The sequence below is a fragment of the Leopardus geoffroyi genome, chromosome D1 (assembly GCF_018350155.1).
Source record: "Leopardus geoffroyi isolate Oge1 chromosome D1, O.geoffroyi_Oge1_pat1.0, whole genome shotgun sequence".
Classification (NCBI taxonomy): Eukaryota; Metazoa; Chordata; class Mammalia; order Carnivora; family Felidae; genus Leopardus; species Leopardus geoffroyi.
The window spans coordinates 39,303,854-39,322,907 of NC_059329.1; the positions used below are offsets into that span (position 1 = coordinate 39,303,854).

General features: G+C 49.6%; 1 protein-coding gene across 1 annotated transcript; it reads left to right on the plus strand.

Moving 5' to 3' along the window:
• Positions 1–484: 484 nt before the first annotated feature.
• On the plus strand, positions 485–11,813 carry GPR83 (G protein-coupled receptor 83). Its single transcript, XM_045483611.1, has 4 exons — positions 485–920; positions 5,237–5,362; positions 7,895–8,028; positions 11,074–11,813. The coding sequence occupies exons 1-4, from the start codon at positions 537–539 to the stop codon at positions 11,696–11,698; spliced, it is 1,269 nt and encodes a 422-aa protein (XP_045339567.1). The 5' UTR covers positions 485–536; the 3' UTR covers positions 11,699–11,813.
• The last annotated feature ends 7,241 nt before the right edge of the window (positions 11,814–19,054 follow it).

Sequence of the window (19,054 nt, forward strand, 5' to 3'; positions counted from 1 at the left end):
CCCCACCCCCCTCACCCCTCGCCGCGGGCGTCTTCCGCCCGCCCGCCTGCTCCCTTGGCCGTAACTAGGCTGAGGCGGGATGGAGGGGCGAGTGTGACTTAGGAAGAGCCCTGCGAACCGGGCGGAGTTTCGCTCCCGGCGTGGGAGCGGGCGGAGTGCGCGCGGCGGGGAAAGAGGCTCGGAAGCCGGGCGGAGTTGCATTCCCGGCGTGGGAGCGGGCGGGGTGGGGGGGCGCCGGCAAGCCAGCGGGCGAACGCGCGCCGGGGAGAGCGCCGTGGAAGCCCCGCGGAGTTGCGTTCCCGCAGAGGCGGCCGGCCGGGCGGAGCGGGCGCGCGTCACCGCAGCCGGAGCCGGAGCGGAAGCCCGAGCCCGAGCCCGAGCCCGAGCCCGAGCCCGAGCCCGAGCCGCCCGAGAGGCGGAGGCGCCCGCGCGCTCGCGGCCGGGTGGGCGCAGCGCCGGCGAAGTGCGGCCGGCGGCCCCGCGCGCTCACCTCCGGGCGGGCGTGGGCGCGGGCGCGGCGCTGGGGCTGCTGCGGGATGGGCCCGCGCGAGGTGCTGCTCTGCCTGCTCCCGCTGGTGCGAGCCGCCGAGCGCCCCGAGGGCCGGGCCGACGAGCCGGGCCTGGAGGCGGCCCTGGCCGTGCCCAACGCCTCGCACTTCTTCTGGAGCAACTACACCTTCTCCGACTGGCAGAACTTTGTGGGCCGGAGGCGCTACGGGGCCGAGTCCCAGAACCCCACGGTGAAAGCCCTGCTCATCGTGGCTTACTCCTTCATCATCGTCTTCTCGCTCTTCGGCAACGTGCTGGTCTGTCATGTCATCTTCAAGAACCAGCGGATGCACTCGGCCACCAGCCTCTTCATCGTCAACCTGGCGGTCGCCGACATCATGATCACGCTGCTCAACACGCCCTTCACCTTGGTGAGGCCCCGGCTCCCGCCCGCCCGGCCGTGGCGGGCTGGGCTCTCCTTGCCCCTAGCCCTCCGCTCCCCTCCCGCCCCGCTGCCCCAGCCCCTCTCTTCGTCCGCGCTTCCTGGGTCCCGCTGGCTGGCTGCGCCTTTCCAGCTCCTTCCCCCTCTGCCCTCTCAGCTCCCCTCTCAACTCTCTCCACTTCGTAGACTTTCTGTCCCTCTCCGTTTTCTTTGTGTCTTCATCTTTTTCCCTCCCTGTGACTGTCGTTCTGTCTGTTCCTCCATCTGGGTCTCTACCCTCCCTTTTCCCTCCCTTGCTTCTGTCCTTCTTCCTTTTCTCGTTCTCTTCCCCTCTCGGTCTCTGTCTCATCACCTTCTGCAGCTGGGGGCCATGGGGTCAATGATTGGAGTGTCTGCGCTCAGCCGGAGCAAATGACCATTTCCTACTTAATGGCAGTGCACGTGGGCCTATTTGATCATCAAGCAGTAAATCGAAGCTTCTGGAAACGTTGGCAGAGATTGTTAGGTCACCCCCCACCCCCGAAATCCAGTGCATTAAATGCTCTCTCACACCCCCACCCTAGGAGACTGCTTTGTGCCACAGCCGATATGTCAGTTGCTAATTGTTAATGGAAACCTCAGTGTGTTTTCCTAGACCACTTATTTAAATTGTGTTTCTCTTTTGTGGTTTGACAGTGAGGCTGTGTAGGCAGTGTGTGTTGGGGAAGACATGGGAATGAGGTGGGCTTGGGGCCCAGGAATAGGCCGGGGGCACGTGCCCATCGTGGCAGAGGTGGCTCCCGTCCCCAAGCCTTGGCTGCTCAGCGTTAGTGGTGTCATTTCTGCCCCTCTGTGACTTGGGAGCCTGGTGCTCATGGGTGGTTTGGGACCGTGAGGGCGATGACTGAGCAATCTACTGACAGTTACCCCTTATGTTTCTGCAGCATGAGTGTTACATTTTTTCACCTTATGGAATAACCTTACCGTTATTTGAGTTACTACCAAAACAGTGTCTGTTCGTACCTTGCTCTCTGTCTCTGTCTCTCTCTCACACATATACACACACACAACCAGAAATAATAGACAAGCCGGAAGAGGGTGAACTCCCACAAATCCATCCACCTGCATGCACGTCCTTCTAAACCTCACATTTTAAAACTATGTTCTACCTTTGTCCTCACAAGAATATTACATTTTGCAGATGAGGAAACTAAGGCACACAGAGGTTCAATCCCTTGTCCAGGGTCACTTAGCTAGTAATTGGCCAAGCCACGATGAGAATTACTTTCCTGACTCAAGTCAGAGGTCTGTCCACTAAGCCACCTAGCGCTGGGGGTGGTGGGTGAGGAGGGCTTCTTGGACCATGCTAAGTTTCCACTATTCCGAAACATGGAGTTTTCCTGCTCTCCTGCCAGTTTATATTCTCTAGCCAAGGACAAAAGGGCTTTCAAATACCAGGCCCCACCCTGCCAAGGTAACTGCCTCTTACCTTGAAGCATGAGATTGTGTATCTCTGGCTCTCCTTGGTTGCCCCTGCCCCCTTGGTTTCTATCCTGACCATCTGCAATGCTAGGGTTGGGCTGGGACACCCAGGATGAGAACTGGCCCCGGGGCATGGCCCCTGTGCTACTGCCCCGAGCAGTATGCACAGAAGAGGCTGGGGGATGGGAGAGAGAAACCATGAACCCCACGCTAGGCTGTGGCTGGGGCCTGACAAGTCCAGCCTTGGATGATCTCCTGCAAGAGAGGAGGATCAGGGTCCTGAGAACCCAGCACTCCTCTAAGATAATCCAAAGCGGCCTGGCCTTGAACCTGACCCATGTAACTGCCCCAATCTGAATTCCTGTCAGAGCTTACAAGGTGCTGGCAAGCAGGGAGAATGAAAGGGTTGAGGGGGAGGATCTCCTAAGCCCTCACACTCCTACTTAATGGCAGTGCACGTGGGCCATAGTCAAGCAGTAAATCGAAGCTTCTGGAAATGTTGGCAGGGATCATTAGGTCACCCCCCACCCACGAAATCCAGTCCATTCAATGCCCCCCCACCCCCACCCTAGGACGCTGCTCTGTGCCACAGCTGATGTATCAATTGCTAATTGACTAGGTAAGGCATCCTGCCTTCCAGCTAGTTGGTGACAGTATTCTTGCAACCTGGTTTCCTTTTCTGTTCACTTTACACACGACAGCGAGCATGAAGCCCAGCCCTGGTCATTGAGAGAAGAGCAAACAGGTACTTACAATTCCCATGGCAGAGACACGCACGGAGTGCTGTGGAGCCCGGAGGAGAGAATCATGTATTCTGTCCTGCCAGGGTCTCATGAGAGGGTCAAAGGAGACTGTGCAAAGAACGTGACATTTCAAAGGGCCTGGAAGAGCAGGAATTTCCCAGGTCAAGATGAACGCTCAATGCAGACAGAGGGACCTGGAGAACAAAGGGCTTCAGAGTTCATGGTGTGTTGAGGGAATGTTGAGAGGCTTGATGTAGCTGCAGCAAGGAGGCAGGAAGCACGGTGGGGTGGGAGGAACGGAGAGGAACAGGGGGTGGGGGGTGGGGACAAGTGCAGTTGGGCCAGAGAGGAAGGCTGGGGCCAGCTTGTGAATGAGCCTGGAGACTCCTAAGGCATCTGGCTCTGTCCTGAGGGCCAGGATGATTCTAAGCAGGAAGGTGACAGTCATCTGATTTTTGGTTAAGAAAAATCCCATCAGCAGAGTGAAGGCTGAATGACAAGTGGACAAGACCGGAGGGCAAGGGTAGCAGCTGGGAGGCTGTAAAGGTCCAGGTGAGAGACGAGGGCCACGACTTTGGGATGAGAGGGGCACCGGTTGACTTTGCAACGTACTGGATGTGGGAGGAACTAAGGATTTCTAGCTCTGTAATGTTCCCGGACTGCTCAGAAGCCCCGTGTGGCTGCCACCTGCCAGCCTCACAGAGAATGAAGCTGCTGTCCTAGCGACACGATCCGTGTCTCCCGACTCTCACCCTCCAGCCAAACCATCCCACTCCTCTTTCCTCAAATAGGTCCCGGGATTTCTGACTCAGCGCCAAGCCCTTTGTTCTTACTGCCACAAGTACAAATACCACGTATTCTTAAAGCTCGTCTCCGATGCCTCATGTGTCATAACGAGGGTAGCAGAGGGCGTATTTACTAGTGTTCGAGGTCCTGCCGCACCTACTTTACACGCGTCATCTCTCCTCTGATTTTCCTAACAACCATGTGAAGACCATTAGCCGCATTTTACAGATGGGGGCAGTGGTGCTTGTGGAGCCCAAGGGCCTTGCCCCGGGCGACTCTGCTGGCCACCACTACATGATCTTCTTTCTGTCGGACTGACTTGCTCTAGATCTTTCTCTATCATTTTTCCCCTCTACCTCAGCCCGCTCCGTTCCCACCCTGCGGCCCTGAAGCCCTCTGTCTGGGCCTTCTGTGGGCACTGAATACTATCTTTCTTGCATCCGGAGGTGCCTGGGTCCTCTACCCAGACCGGAAGCTCCTTGTTCAGAATCGGTGCTTGATGTTTCTTGGGCGTGGGCATCACTCACAGGAGCTGCCCAGGCACTGATTGAGTGGGCAAGTAGCCATGGATGATGTGGGGTGAGGCCTAGGCCTGCTCCGAGGGTCCCACGCTGTCCTGCAGCTTGCCATTCTCCCGCTCTGCCCCACCCCCACCCCTCCAGGCCCCTCAGGCCCCTTCCAGATGACATTGTAAGGCCTGCTTAGTCAACATTAGAGAGCACAGCCTACACGCTATGTTGTGATTTTTCACGTGGGTCTCCCCCATTAGTCTGAACTCATGTGGACTGAGAATGGATTTTATTATTACCATAAAAATAGCTACTATTTATTTCTAAGAATATCTCTCTACCAATCTGCCAGACGTTGTGTTCCACCCTTTATAGATTTTTAAAACCTTAATCCATGTAATAAGCCTACAAGGTAGAAGTTTTTAAGCCCCCCCCCTTTTTTTTTTTTTTTTACAAATGAGGAAACTGAGGTTCAGAGAGATTATACACACCTTGCCCAAGGTCATATAGCTTCAAACTGTTAGAGGTGGGAAGTCCAACTGCAAGGCCCACGTATTCCCACGCCCTCCTGGCACCTAACAAGGCTTGGCCCCGTCGGTACGATCAGGTTTTGTTGAATCGGATGATTGGAAATGAGTCATGCTGGAGAAAATCACGTGTGATGCACAATTTAGTAGTGTAGAATGGAAGAAGAGAGGAGCCGGAAGATGCCTCCCAAGGGATGCTCCTCAGAGGCCACGGAAGGGGGTAGGGGTGTCAGGGTCAAGGCCCTGTTTGTCTTCTGACCTCTGTGGGCTGGTTTCCAGGTCCGCTTTGTGAACAGCACATGGGTGTTCGGGAAAGGCATGTGCCACGTCAGCCGCTTTGCCCAGTACTGCTCTCTGCACGTCTCAGCACTGACGTTGACGGCCATTGCTGTGGACCGCCACCAGGTGAGGGCACCTACCCCCAACACCCGGTCCTTCCCCCTCTGGCTTTGCTTTCCGGGGAGCTGCAGGGGCCCTCGAGACAGTATTTTAGCACAGTTTTCAATAAGTGTATCTGTCTTCTTATTGACTAATATGAGCACTTAGATTAGGCGCTTTAAAACGTTTGTGCTAAGTGCCACAAAAAGTTATTCCCAGTTTGTTGTTCTAACAAAGGCTCATCGCTTATATTTTGTGTCTCAGAAATTAACGAGCTTGTTTGGGGGTGGGGGAGAAAAGCCAACCCGAAAATCACAGTTGAAAAGAGATTGGCAAGGGGCGCCTGGGTGGCGCAGTCGGTTAAGCGTCCAACTTCAGCCAGGTCACGATCTCGCGGTCCGGGAGTTCGAGCCCCACGTCAGGCTCTGGGCTGATGGCTCAGAGCCTGGAGCCGGTTTCCGATTCTGTGTCTCCCTCTCTCTCTGCCCCTCCCCCGTTCATGCTCTGTCTCTCTCTGTCCCAAAAATAAATAAAAACGTTGAGAAAAAAAAAAAAAAAAAGAAAAGAAAAGAGATTGGCACATCGTTGCAGGTGGGGATGGAGCCCCCGGGGCCCACGTTGTTGAGGAGGAAAACAAGCTAGGGTGCCACGTGGCAGGAGCAGGCAGCCACTGCCCTGCCCCACCAGAGGCACATGGTGGGTGTGGTAAAGGAAATCAAAGAGGACTCTATCCGGGAAGAGGATGGCTCCCTGCCAAGCACCTTGCATGTGCTAACTCAGTAAATCCATGTTGTATACTAGGTCTATGCCGAATCAAGGAATGGAAGCTCAGAAGAGTGCATGGGTAGCCCTCCTGAGATCACACGCCTGGTGAATGATGAGGCCAGGATTAGCACTGAGGTCTGTCTGGCTTCATACCTCTGCCCTGATCATGAGGCCGCCCTACTCTGAGAAGGCTCAAGGTGGCCAATATCATAAGGGCCAGCAGGACAGAGAGAGGAAGAATTTATTCTGAGTAGCTGCAAGAGGTGCAAAGGAGAGGAGGCCTCAAAGATGCAGACTCAAAGGTGCAGCTCAGTAGGAGAAAGAATTTTCTAGCAGAACGAAGCTGCCGGGGTGGGAGTGGGGGGGGGGGCGGGTAGTGAGTTTCCTTTCCCCAGCCATTTTTAAGCAAGGTCTGGATGACACTTGACAGGGATGTTTTAGAGGACGTTCGTTATCTGGTAGGGAATTGGATTTGGCAAACTTTGAGATCTCTTTAGCCCCGAAATTCCATCATTTTGGCATTTATATTGCAGATACTCTGGGCAAAGTCTGAAAAGGCTGCATGCTAATGTTTTCTGCCTTTTCTTAACCTTCTCCCCTAATTCAACAAGAGGGACTCTGGATTACTTCCACCTGGCCGATGCTTACCCCCACTTAACACAGCCTCACCGACAGTTGCCCCTTGGGCCAAAGGTGGGTCTGAGGAACAAGGGGGTTAAGTCTTGCCAACACTGATCACATTGCTGTGACATAAACCCCAACATGGGGCCTTTTCCCAAAGCAGTGAAATCTTTGAGCGATGTCTGGGGCCTCTGACCCAGGCTTTCACTGTCTTCAGCAACCCGAACAACGAGGGAGTCTGAGGGGCAAATATGGCAAAATCCAGAAGGGGGCTGTGCTGAGCAGCTTCTAAAACCTAGTCACTTCCTTTCATCAAATCTTGAAAGAACCTGGAGACAAAATTTGGGAGGACACAGCCAGAATGCCCACTGTGTCCTGGGATGACATCCTTAGGTGATGGCAGCTCTTGAGGACCTCTCTCCCTGACCCTGGATTCACCTGTCTCAGAATGCCTTTTTCAAGAAATAATGATCCTAATCTTAACATGAGGATGCCGTTGAGTTCCCAAATCTTTATTTAAACCTTTTAGCAGAATGGATTGTCCAACTGTAGTAATTCCAAAATGCTTTTCAGCTCAAAGCCTGTAACACAGGCTTTACTATAAGTGGTGGGAAAGCTGGACCCCACAATTTAGAAATAGCTTTTGTAAACAGTGTTGCAACCCCCCACATAAATGTCACTGCAACTTCCCATGACAAATAGAGACTCCTCTCCAGGCTTGTTACCCCAGATCCTCTCAGAGCCCTCCATAACCCAAGGGGTCTAGAATCATGGCGGAATGAGATCAGATCCCAAGGTGGAGGCTGATTGTGGCTTGTTCCTCTGCTGGCCTTGTGGGTGTCATGGGAGCAGACCTCCTGCTTCACCCCTTTCCCATCCCCTCACTGCACTCTGGTTCTGCTACATATGACCTGTAAGAGGCATCTGAGCCACCTGGAGTCTCTGAGACTCCAGTCTGGAGTCTCCAGACCTGGAGTCTCAGACGATACCTTCTTTTTGCCTCTGGGGATGGACTGTGGGGTGGTGCAGCTCAGGGGCTTAACACTGAATGAAGGGGTGCTTGTTTATACATAGGACCTACCTGCCTTAGTGTGGCACGTGAGCGCCATCATTGAGATTTGATCTGCTTCCAGACTTCTTCAGCCAGTGATGCACAGTTTGCTTGTTTTCCAGGTCATTATGCATCCATTAAAACCCCGGATCTCGATCACAAAAGGTGTCATCTACGTCACGGTCATCTGGACCATGGCTACGTTCTTTTCACTCCCACACGCCATCTGCCAGAAATTATTTACCTTCAAGTACAGGTGAGTTGGCTAGTCGGGAGCAGCTTGGGGACGCAGAGGGCCCTGACAGAGGGAAGTCTGAGCCCCCTCTGAGTCTGAGTTGCCGGTATCTGCTGCACCCAGCACTTCTGTCTCCCATTCTCTTGCTTCCAAGTCTGGGGCCTATCTGTGGCATTTGTTCTGCTTTTCCTCACCTTTTCTTCTCAGCAACTTTAGCTCCCTCCTTATTCTCCACCCAGCTTGTCTGCGAGGTCAGGGCAGGAGCCAACAGCTTCTTTCGCTGGGGACAGGTACTCACACAGACTGAGAATCAAAGTCACCCAGGCCTTGTTTAAAATGGCAACGTTTACATCCTCTCACACAACGTATAAATAAAGCACGCATGTGTCTGTGTGTCTGAGGCAGGATGCTCTATCTCCTACCTCCCATTCAGGTTTCTTTGTCCTGTGCTGTCGCAGAACAAGAATTTCCTGGTGTCCCTAGCACCTGACCTACTGTCTCCATATAACAGCCCCTCAATACATAATTACTGAATGGATGAACGAATGAGCAAGCTTAGAGTGATTTTCATCAGTCCGTACTTGTTTTAGAGGAGGTTCCTTAGAAATAGACCCTGAGATACAGATCGTGCTTGGGATTTTTTAAGGAAGTGCTCCCGGGAGTGATGGATAAGGGAGTGAGCAGGCAGGATAGCAAGAGACCAAGGGAGGGTGCAATTTTGGCATTGGAGGGATGTCAGGAGAAGCTACAGGCAGCAGCACAGGGGGCTCTAGAGCAAAGATAACACAGAGTTTGTTCAGCCTCGAGGCCAGGACGCTGGGCTGTCATATTCCGGGCTCCCTGCAGAAATCGAAAACTCCCAGCCACCTCTGGGTCTTCCCTGCAGAAATCGAAAACTCCCAGCCACCTCTGGGTCTTAGTGGATCTGTAGGAAATGACTTTAGTGGTCCTACGGTAGTGCTAGGTCCCTACAATATCACAGGTGCCAGCTGCTTCTTGTGGCTTGCCCGGGAGCTAGCATCCTGGCGCTCCAGACCAGTAGCCACGTGTGTCCTGCAATAACTATGTGCTGCTCCGCCTGAAACATACACTTCAAAACACACATTCCTATGACATAAGCAGGGTCAGGAGAACAAGCTCTGAAGGCTGATTACAACTACATTTGACCCCGAGCAACGCTAGTTTGGACTGTGTGGGTCCACTTCTGTGTGGATTTTTTCGATTAATATGGTACAGTACCGTAAGTGTATTTTCTCTTCCTTATGATTTTAATAGCATTTTCTTTTCCTTAGCTTACTTTCTTGTAAGAACACAGTGTATCATACACCTACAGAATGTGTATTAATTAACTGTTCATGTTATTGATATGACTTCCAGTCAATAGTAGGCTGTTAGTAGTTAGATTTGGGGGTAGTCAAAAGTCATGCATGGGTTTTCAACGGCGCAGGGGTCGGTGCCCCTAACCTCCATGTTGCTCAAGGGTCGACTGTAATTTACAAAGGCATCTCCCTCCCCAAATCCTACGGTGTCGGAACGAATCGCATACCCAAATCTCCTAGCACTCAGACCCCCATCTGCCTTCACATATGGGGAGCTATTTTTTTTTTTTCTGCTAACGAAAGCAAACAGAATTCTCTTTCTTTCAGTAGTGATGGCCATCAGCACATATAACAAGTGCACAAGCGACATAACGCGCTGAAGAAACAGCCATTTTGAGTTGCTGCCTAGACATTTTAACAGTATGACAACCCTTGTTCACACCCACAGTCTGGGCATTTAGATTGGGACTCAAGATTAGGATTCCACCACAAGTTCCTGCCTTGCTTTTCCTGGTCACCATTTTGTTTTTTTTAACATGTATTTTTGAGAGAGCACGAGCGGGGGAGGGGCAGAGAGAGAGAGGGAGACACAGAATCGGAAGCGGGCTCCAGGCTCCAAGCTGTCAGCACAGAGCCCGACTTGGGGTTTGAACTCACAGAGATCATGACCTGAGCCAAAGTCGGACACCTAACTGACTGAGCCACCCAGGTGCCCCCGGGTCACATTTTAAAATGACCAATCAGAGGGGCACCTGGGTGGCTCAGTCAGTTGAGCATCCAACTCTTGATTTTGGCTCGGGTCATGATCCCAGTTCTGCGTCGGGCTCTGCACTGAGTGTGGAGCCTGCTTAAGATTCTCTCTCTCTCTCCCTCTGCCCCTCTCCCCTGCTCACACTTTCTCTCTCTCTCTCTCAAAAAATAAACTAACCACTCCGGGTTGAGGCTGTGAAAAATTGGTGACTGTGCCTCAACCACCCTATAAGTAATGGGTGCTTATAACCCTGCTCTCTATCTCCTGCTTGCTCATGACCTGGGACAGAGGACTGCCCTTCCCTGCAGCTCCTGGCGTCTCCATGCTGGGATTTGTAAGTAATATATCTGGTGACTTTACTTCCTTTGTGTGAGTGTAGTCAAACTGCGCCTTCAATCAAAATGGCCCTAAGGTTTTCACTTCCCCAAAGTGGGAGCTTGGACACCAAGGGTGGTACTGGCCAGCCCTGCGTGGGTGATTTGTGCCCCCTCTTTCAGGGGGTCATAGTCTCAACACATCAGCTCTAGGGTTTCTTCAAGGAGGACTGGGTACATTCCGTGGAAAATAGATACTTGTTACACGAATGGCTGAAGGTGTGTTCGTTCGGGCTTTGCCACTCACATTCCCAAGATCCATCATTTCTTTGCCCTATTCCTTAGTTCCCCTCTGGAATGGAGGAATTCCAACGTTTCCTGAGCACATTGTGCTCTCAGGATGAGTTAGTTCTAAGACTAGGAATGCCAGTGTTGTATTCATTCATTGAACAGATATTTACTGGGTCTCTGTTACAGGCTAGGAATTATATAAGTTTAAGACAACACAGAGAGAGCAGGTGTTTTCCTTGTCTCTGTAAAACCCCCAATCTAGTGGGAGAGCCAGAATCTTGGGACGAGGCCTTTCCACACTAATGGCACACCCTTCCTCTCTCTTCCTCTCTCTCTGCCTCCCTCTGTCTGTATCTCTGTTTCTCTGTCTCCCTCTCTCCCCTGTCACCAGCGAGGACGTTGTCCGCTCCCTGTGCCTGCCAGACTTCCCTGAGCCAGCTGACCTCTTCTGGAAGTATCTGGACTTGGCCACCTTTATCCTGCTTTATATCCTACCCCTCCTCATCATCTCCGTGGCCTATGCCCGCGTGGCCAAGAAGCTGTGGATGTGCAACACGATCGGCGATGTGACCACGGAGCAGTACCTGGCCCTGCGGCGGAAGAAGAAGAAGACCATGAAGATGCTGATGTTGGTGGTGGTCCTCTTTGCCCTCTGCTGGTTCCCCCTCAACTGCTATGTCCTCCTCCTGTCCAGCAAGGTCATCCACACCAACAATGCCCTCTACTTCGCCTTCCACTGGTTTGCCATGAGCAGCACTTGCTACAACCCCTTCATCTACTGCTGGCTCAACGAGAACTTCAGGGTCGAGCTGAAGGCATTACTGAGCATGTGCCAAAGGCTGCCCAAGCCCCAGGAGGAAAGGCCACCCTCCCCAGTCCCTTCCTTCAGGGTGGCTTGGACAGAGAAGAGCAGTGGCCGGAGGGCTCCGCTAGCCAACAACCTCCTGCCCTCCTCCCAACTGCAGTCTGGGAAGACAGACCTGTCTTCTGTGGAGCCCATCGTGGCAGTGAGTTAGGGGAGAGTGAGAAGAGGCAGGGGGCGAGCTCTCTCTCCAACTGAGGCTGGGAAAGGGCCTGAGGACAGAGACTGGAAAAGAAGCCTGTCCTCTCACCCATGGCCCTCACAGTGCTGAAAACAAGGTCCTACAGAAGTCATGGGAGTCTTCATTTCCCAGGAAGCTCTGTCTAGCCTTCTACCCCATTTGGTGTGAAAACTAAAAGGCAACACCCAATTAGACATGTGTTTGTGAATTCCTGTCCAAGAAATGCTGCAAAGCATATCACCTGGGTTCCCTGAGCCAGAGAACCCAGGGAAGCTGCAGCCCACATGAGGGCTGAGTCAGCTGCCTGACAATACTCCCTACCATGGAACATCTGCAAAGGACACCTGAGTCATACTTGAGGTGTGGCTGACCCAGATGCACAGAACTCTGCTTGAAAAAGGTTCATGCCAGCAAAAGGTGAGTGAGCCAGAGATGCCACATTTTTTTTGCCTCACTTCCCAAAGTTCTGGGCCAGGATGAATCACAGCCGTGTGGTGGCTGGCTTGGATACATGACAAGACAGGGCCAATTCAGTCCCTGAAAGCAAAGAGAAATTACTGAGTTCTCTTAAAGAATTATTATTATAAAACTTCAGAAAATTTAGAAAAGCACAAAGAAGAAAACAAAAATCACCCCGTTCTCCCACCAACTGTGATGAGTTTTGTTAACGTGCTGTGGATTTACTTGCAACTTTTTTCCTTTGTGTGTCTGTGCTCATGCGTGTGTGCATGTGTGTGCATGCACTTTTCATTCCGTTCTGAATTATACTTTTCCATGTAGAGATAAGCAAGAAACAGGGCATAGCAGAGAACTCCTGAGCCCCTCTCCCAGGAACAGTGTCCACGGGAAGAGTTGGAAGGAGAGGTGGGAGAGGAACACAAGGAGAAGGCTGTCAAAGCCAACAGACTGCCGTCATCCTGTACCCAGCGGTGGGAAAGACCCAAATGAAGGACCTCTTCTCAGATGGCGGCCATCGTGATGAGCCAGGGAACAAAACTCATCCAAGGAGGCATAATTCTTTCTCCTTTGCACTCACATAGAACAAGAGGTGGTAAAAACACTGCCCTGCTTTTACAGGAGATGATGGAGCAGTCTTTCCAACATGCCAGAAATAATTGTACTTAGACACTTCATCCTTGCAAGCTGTCTAGACAGGCCACTTCTCTGTGTTGTCTAAATAATAAGGCTTCTTCATGCCAGTTCCCTGAAGACAACTCACTTGTCAACATCACCCTAGTGGCTCACGTGTCACTTACAGAAACCTACGACATTGTGATGGTCTTTAAGGACTCAACATGCCAGAGAAATATCATTCCAGAGACTGTTTTCATCATCGTTCATCTGGTCTTGAGTGACTCACTAGGTCACCCAGAAGACAAAGGCAGAATAGTGCTTAATTCACCCACCCTAAGCAATTGCCATTCTCACACTGGTTTTAGGTTCCTTTCTAACACCAAATAGACTTGAAAGCAAACATGGATATGCAGCTGAGTAGAAAACTGAGGTTTGGGGAGAAGGGCTTTATACAAGGTTTACTTAGCTCTCCTGGCTGTTAAGTGAAATTGAACTCAGTCTTATCATCTGCTTTCCTATAATGAGACGTGGGGGTTCATTATACTAGTCTATTTATGAGAATGTATGAAATGTTTGACTTCCATGGGACAGAGAGGCTTCTAAGCCCGTATGGATCCCAAGATGGATTTTTCAGGCCAAATGGCTCCCATGCCTGTGCCTCCTGTGTCTGTGGTGTCAAGAAGTAGCTAATCGTTTCATCCTAATGCTGCCATAGAAATTCTTTGAACTAGAAAGAGAATAGGTAGCAAGACTACAGATAGTTGGTCCTGCTCTGGAATCATGGGGAGAGCTTTGCTTTGCTCCTCTCTGAGGGAATCTAGAAATACTGCCGGGGCACCGGGGTGGCTCAGTCAGTTAAGCGTCTGACTTCGGCTCAGGTCATGATCTCACAGTTCGTGGGTTCGAGCCCCGCGTTGGGCTCTGTGCTGCCAGCTCAGAGCCTGGAGCCTGCTTCGGATTCTGTGTCTCCCTCTCTCTCTGCTCCCCCACACCCCCGCCCCCCGCTCACACTCTGTCTCTCAAAAATAAATAAATGTAAAAAAAATTTTTAGAAATACTGCCAAGTCAGAGAAGGCCCTTCCCTGGAGGAAGACTCACAGATGGCCCATAGGTCCAGGTCTCCTGTCAGTACCTTGTCTTCCCCATTCCCCTTGTTCCCTGTGTGCCTCAGAGCAAACAGCGATTTGTATTTGTGAATGTGAAATTTGTAGGACTTGAGCCTTTCCAATGTGCCGTAATGAGTACTTTATTGTAATTGCTCCGCTCTCAATAAAATATATTTGGGGTGCATGGACTATGTTTCTTGGACTTCTGATTAAACTACAGCTGGTCACCTTTAAAATGGGGATCTGTGCAAATTACAAAGAGAGCGTGAAGATCATCTGCCCACATCCCTGCATTTCACAACTGAGGAAGTGCCACCATGCTTTGGCTAGGGTAAATAGCCAGCTGAAAACCTCTCATCTTGGTCTAGAGCTTCTTCCAGTGAGCTGGCAGCCACGTCGCCTCTTTTGTGATTGTGAATCTGTGCTGAGAACTTAGGACTCCACCTGTGAGTCCTTGGTGATTCGGGAGGAGGCAAAGCTGCCACTGGAGACTGGGGATCGGTCCCCCCACTCGCACTGTGCCGTGGGTGCCGCATTTTTGTGTTTACCAGGATTTCTGCCCCATTGGTTCCAGGGTTCCCCTGTCCTCCAGATAAGCTGGGTAGGAAGCTTTGTGGCATACATAAATACTCTGATGCCATCAAGAGACCAGGAAATCGGTTTCACATAATTTCACAGAAGGTTGTATATAGGGGTAATTTACCGAGCCTAGGGGAAGATTTGAAAGAACAATGAAAGGCGTAGGAGAAAGAGAAGGGAAGTAAAATTTTGTTGACCCCTAATATGTGAGATACTATGCTAAATGCTTCTCAGCTCATGATCTCATTCAACCTCACAGCAATTCTCCAAGGTGGGCATTATCATTTCTGCATTGCGGTTAAGGAAACTTGGCTTCCAGCGAAGGGTCACACAGCAAAATTTAGGAAATTCTACCTTCTTGGAAATTAAATTCTGAGAAGGCATGTAAAAAAGAATCTTAATTTGTTTTTAATTCAAGGTTCTACAAATTTCCTTGATTGTGAGACACTTTTTGGGGGTAAAACCTGTTAGCCATCCTAAAAATCAGTGCTTGAGTTTTGCTTTGGGAAATGCTTGACTACTAGGTGGACCCCAAGGCCCTTGCAGCTTCATGGCCAATGAGTCCATGGTTCTGGTACAGGCAGGATCTTATGCTGCCTTGAGGACTCAATTCTGGTTAGACACATCTTACAAACAAACTGTAAGTGACTTCCAGGTTGCTGGTGCCCTGCTTGAGCAACCATAATAGGTTGTCAAGGCAAATAGCTGTCTCATAGCCAGCCCAGGCCTCAGGGTCCTCAGACTGCACAGGGAGAGCTCAGCTAAACCCTTACTGCTCCAAACTGGTATGATGTGCCATCAGGGCTTCTATGCTGCTGACCAAGCTCTAGGCTCTAGGGTAATGGGAGGCATGCGAGAGTGTCTGGGGCCAGGGGCAAATCTGGAAGATGGCAAGGGAGCATTGACTGGGGAAACAAGCTTGCCTTTGAGTGTTGCCTACAGGCAGGTGGCAGAAGATGCTCATAGTGCTGTGAGATCAGGTCATTAGCATCTTGTTTTGACATATCTGTGTACCCGCCCTTGCCCCACCATTCTCTCTCATTTCAAGGAGTAGTGCAAGAAGGAACAAATAAGAGGAGTTAAGATGGAGAGGCAGTATAGTGGACCTGAGCTTGTCTCATCCCTGAAACCCAGCGAGATCAGCGTCAAACCATTTTGAACACCTAGGAAATTGACCTGAAGATTAAAGCAACAATCTGCATAACTTGAGCCCCAGAACTTGGCAGGTATGCAGTGTGGAGAGGTGAACTGGGGAGAGGAAAGCCATGGTGCTGCAGAGGGTAGAGAGCTGTTTTTGTGGAGAGAGGACAGAGAGAGAAAGAGAAAGGGGGAGAGTTCAGTGCATTGGGATTGTGCAAGAAAAGCACTCCCCTGAAAGCAGCTGGAGAGAAAGAGAGGAAGAGTGAAAACACTCACAAGAGACTGGACAAGAAATCTGTTCCCCAAAACTACTGACAGGGAGAAAGGAGAGAGTTTCAATACCACCAGGATCCTCTAAACAGCTGAACTCAGTGCCTGGAGGTGTTCTGGTGAAGAAACGGGGCAAATCCCCAGTAGCAGGCGGTAGGGTCCAAGGAGTCCATGTGCCACACAGGAAGAAGCAGTTCCCCTGCTTGGAGTGCATTTGGTAGAGGCCCTATGGCCTTCTCGCAGGCAAAGGTCCCAGGGGACCCTGGAGAGCATCTACGTTTGTTGGTATTGGGACAAAGACGCCAGAGTGCAGGGGAAATCTGGCACCAGCCATGCGTTGTGATTTGCCATAACCTCTGACCCTCTGCTGCTGTGAGATTGCACGAATGTTTTCTGGGGCAAGCCGGCACCTGTCCATTGCTCAGTGAGACCCTCCCCTAGAGAATAGCACAGGTCCAAGCGCCAAGGGGCCCTGAAGCATGGGGTTTTGAAACACAACCCCATCTGAGATAAAACTCTGGACGGAGGGGCCACCTGGCAGGCAGACAGCTTGGACACAGTAAAGGTGGGGAGTGGACGGAGGCCTGAGACAAAGGAGAGGTGCTTGATTGCGGGCCAGTGAGAGTGCAAAGTTCCTGTGCCAGAGACTGGGGAGCTGGGTGAGGCCATTTTCACCCCTACATGCACATGTGCGCGCACACACACACACACACACACACACACACACACACTCACAGATCCACCCCAGTAAACTAAGCAGTGCCACCAAGTGGAAAATGGAGCCATTACACCAAGCCCCACCCAACTGTGCCCTCCAGCCATATCCCCCAAAAGGCCAGCACAAATCCCTCCACCTGCTTAGTGTATGTAGTGTGATTCAAAGTTTCAGTTCTAGGGGAAACTGGATGTAAGTTCACTTGGGTTTCATTGTGTTTGCTGGTTCACTTATTTGTTCATTTTATTTGCTTTTGCTTTCTTTTCTTTTTTTCCTTTCTTTTTTTCTCTTTCTCGGATACAAAAAACAAATTCTTTTTAATTTTTTATTCTATTTTATTTTCTTTTATTCTATTTTACTATTTAAATTTTTTTAATTTGTAATTTTTTTTAACTTTTAACTTTTTTTTTCTTTCCTTTTTCTTTTTCCTCTATTCTATCAAGCTTTTTTCAACAAACAGACTGAAACACACCTGGGATCTAGCTTCCTTTATTTGATTTGATTTTGTTTTGTTTCTTTTTTAATTTTAATTTTTTATTTTATTAATGTTTTTCTTCCCCCAAATGACAAGATGGAACAATTCACCCCAAAAGAAAGAACAGGAGGAAATGATGGCCAGGGACTTAATCAACACAGATATAAGTAAGATGTCTGAACTAGAATTTATAACCATGATTATAAGAATAATAGCTGGAGTTGAAAAAAGCATAGATGACACCAGAGAATCTCTTTCTACAGAGACAAAAGAATTAAAATCTAGTCAGGCTGATATTAAAAATGCTATAAACAAAATGCAATCTCGAATGGATACCATGACAGCTAGGATGGACACAGGAGAGCAGCAAATCAGTGAGATAGAGGATAAAATTATGGAAAATAATGCAGAAAAAAAGAGGGAAACAAAGGCAAAAGATTACTATACAAGACTTAGAGAACTCAGTGACTTATTAAAAAGGGGTAACATTTGAATCATAGAAGTCCCAGAAGATGAAGAGAGAGAAAAAAGGAGCAGAAGTTTTGTGTGAGCAAAGTATAGCTGAAAACTTTCCTAATCTGGGGAAGGACACAGACATCAAAATCCAGGAAGCACAGAGGACTCCCATAAGATTCAACAAAAACTGACCATCGGCAAGGCATATCATAGTCAAATTCACAAAATACTCAGGCATGGAAAGAATATTCAGGAAAGGAAAGCAGCAAGGGAAAAAACAGTCCTTAACCTAATTTTCTTCCCTGTATCCTTCCAATCAAGTTACTTCTACATCTGTATTATTAAAACATGCAAATAGAGTTGACTTCTAAGACAAGTAGGATATGACAATCATATTTCCTTTTTAAAAACAATCTTGCTTTTCTGGAGTTAAAACTTCCTTTTTATTTCTGGCTTAGTTTTTTATGTCACTATCACTAATTCTTTCACAATTTTTAAAAATAGTTGAGAGTCCCTTTGTGACTTGTCTACACACATCAAGTATCTGCCAGCACCCCTCCCCCACACCTCCTGGGTTGTCAGCTGCTCTTCCCTGGGCTGGCAGATCTCTCTGTCTGCAGAATACCTGCTCTTCCCAGGACCCTCCCTTGTCCTCTACCCAGGGACTAGGTCTTCCAGTTTCCTAAACCCCTGTCTTCCTCTTTTTTAATATACTCTTTTATTTTAGAAGACCACATCCTCTAGCAGTTGGCCAAGAAAAGGTATATAGGAACAAACTGAATTTTGAAGGGATTTCTATTGGTTTTCTATTGCTGCCATAACAAATAACCACAGCCTTAGTGGCTTAAACAACACAAATTTATTATGCCTGCCAGCATCGCTCATCTACTTTCCAGCACTGCTGCTGAGAAATTGGATGCTTTTCTGATTTCCTTTTTTTCCCTAGTCAGTCTGTTAGTTTTAGTAATCTTATTGATCTTTTCTTTTTTTAATATTGGCTTACATACAACACCCAATGCTTATCCCAACAAGTGCCCTCCTCAATGCCCATCACCCATTTTCCCTCTCCTCCATCCCCCCCATCCACCTTCAGTTTGTTCTCTGTATTTAATAGTCTCTTGTGGTTTGCCTCCCTCCCTCTTTGTTTGTAACTATTTTTTCCCCTTCCCTTCCCCCATGGTCTTCTGTTAAGTTTCTCAAGATTCACATATGAGTGAAAACATATCATATCTGTCCTTCTCTGACTGACTTATTTCACTCAGCATAATACCTTCCAGTTCCATCCACATTGCTGCAAATGGAATGATTTCATTCTTTCTCATTGCCAAGAAATATTCCGTTGTATATATAAACCACATCTTCTTTATCCATTCACCAGTTGATGGACATTTAGGCTCTTTCCATAATTTGGCTATTGTTGGAAGTGCTGCTATAAACATTGGGGTACAAGTGCCCCTATGCATCAGCACTCCTGTATCCCTTGGGTAAATTCTTAGCAGTGCTATGGCTGGGTC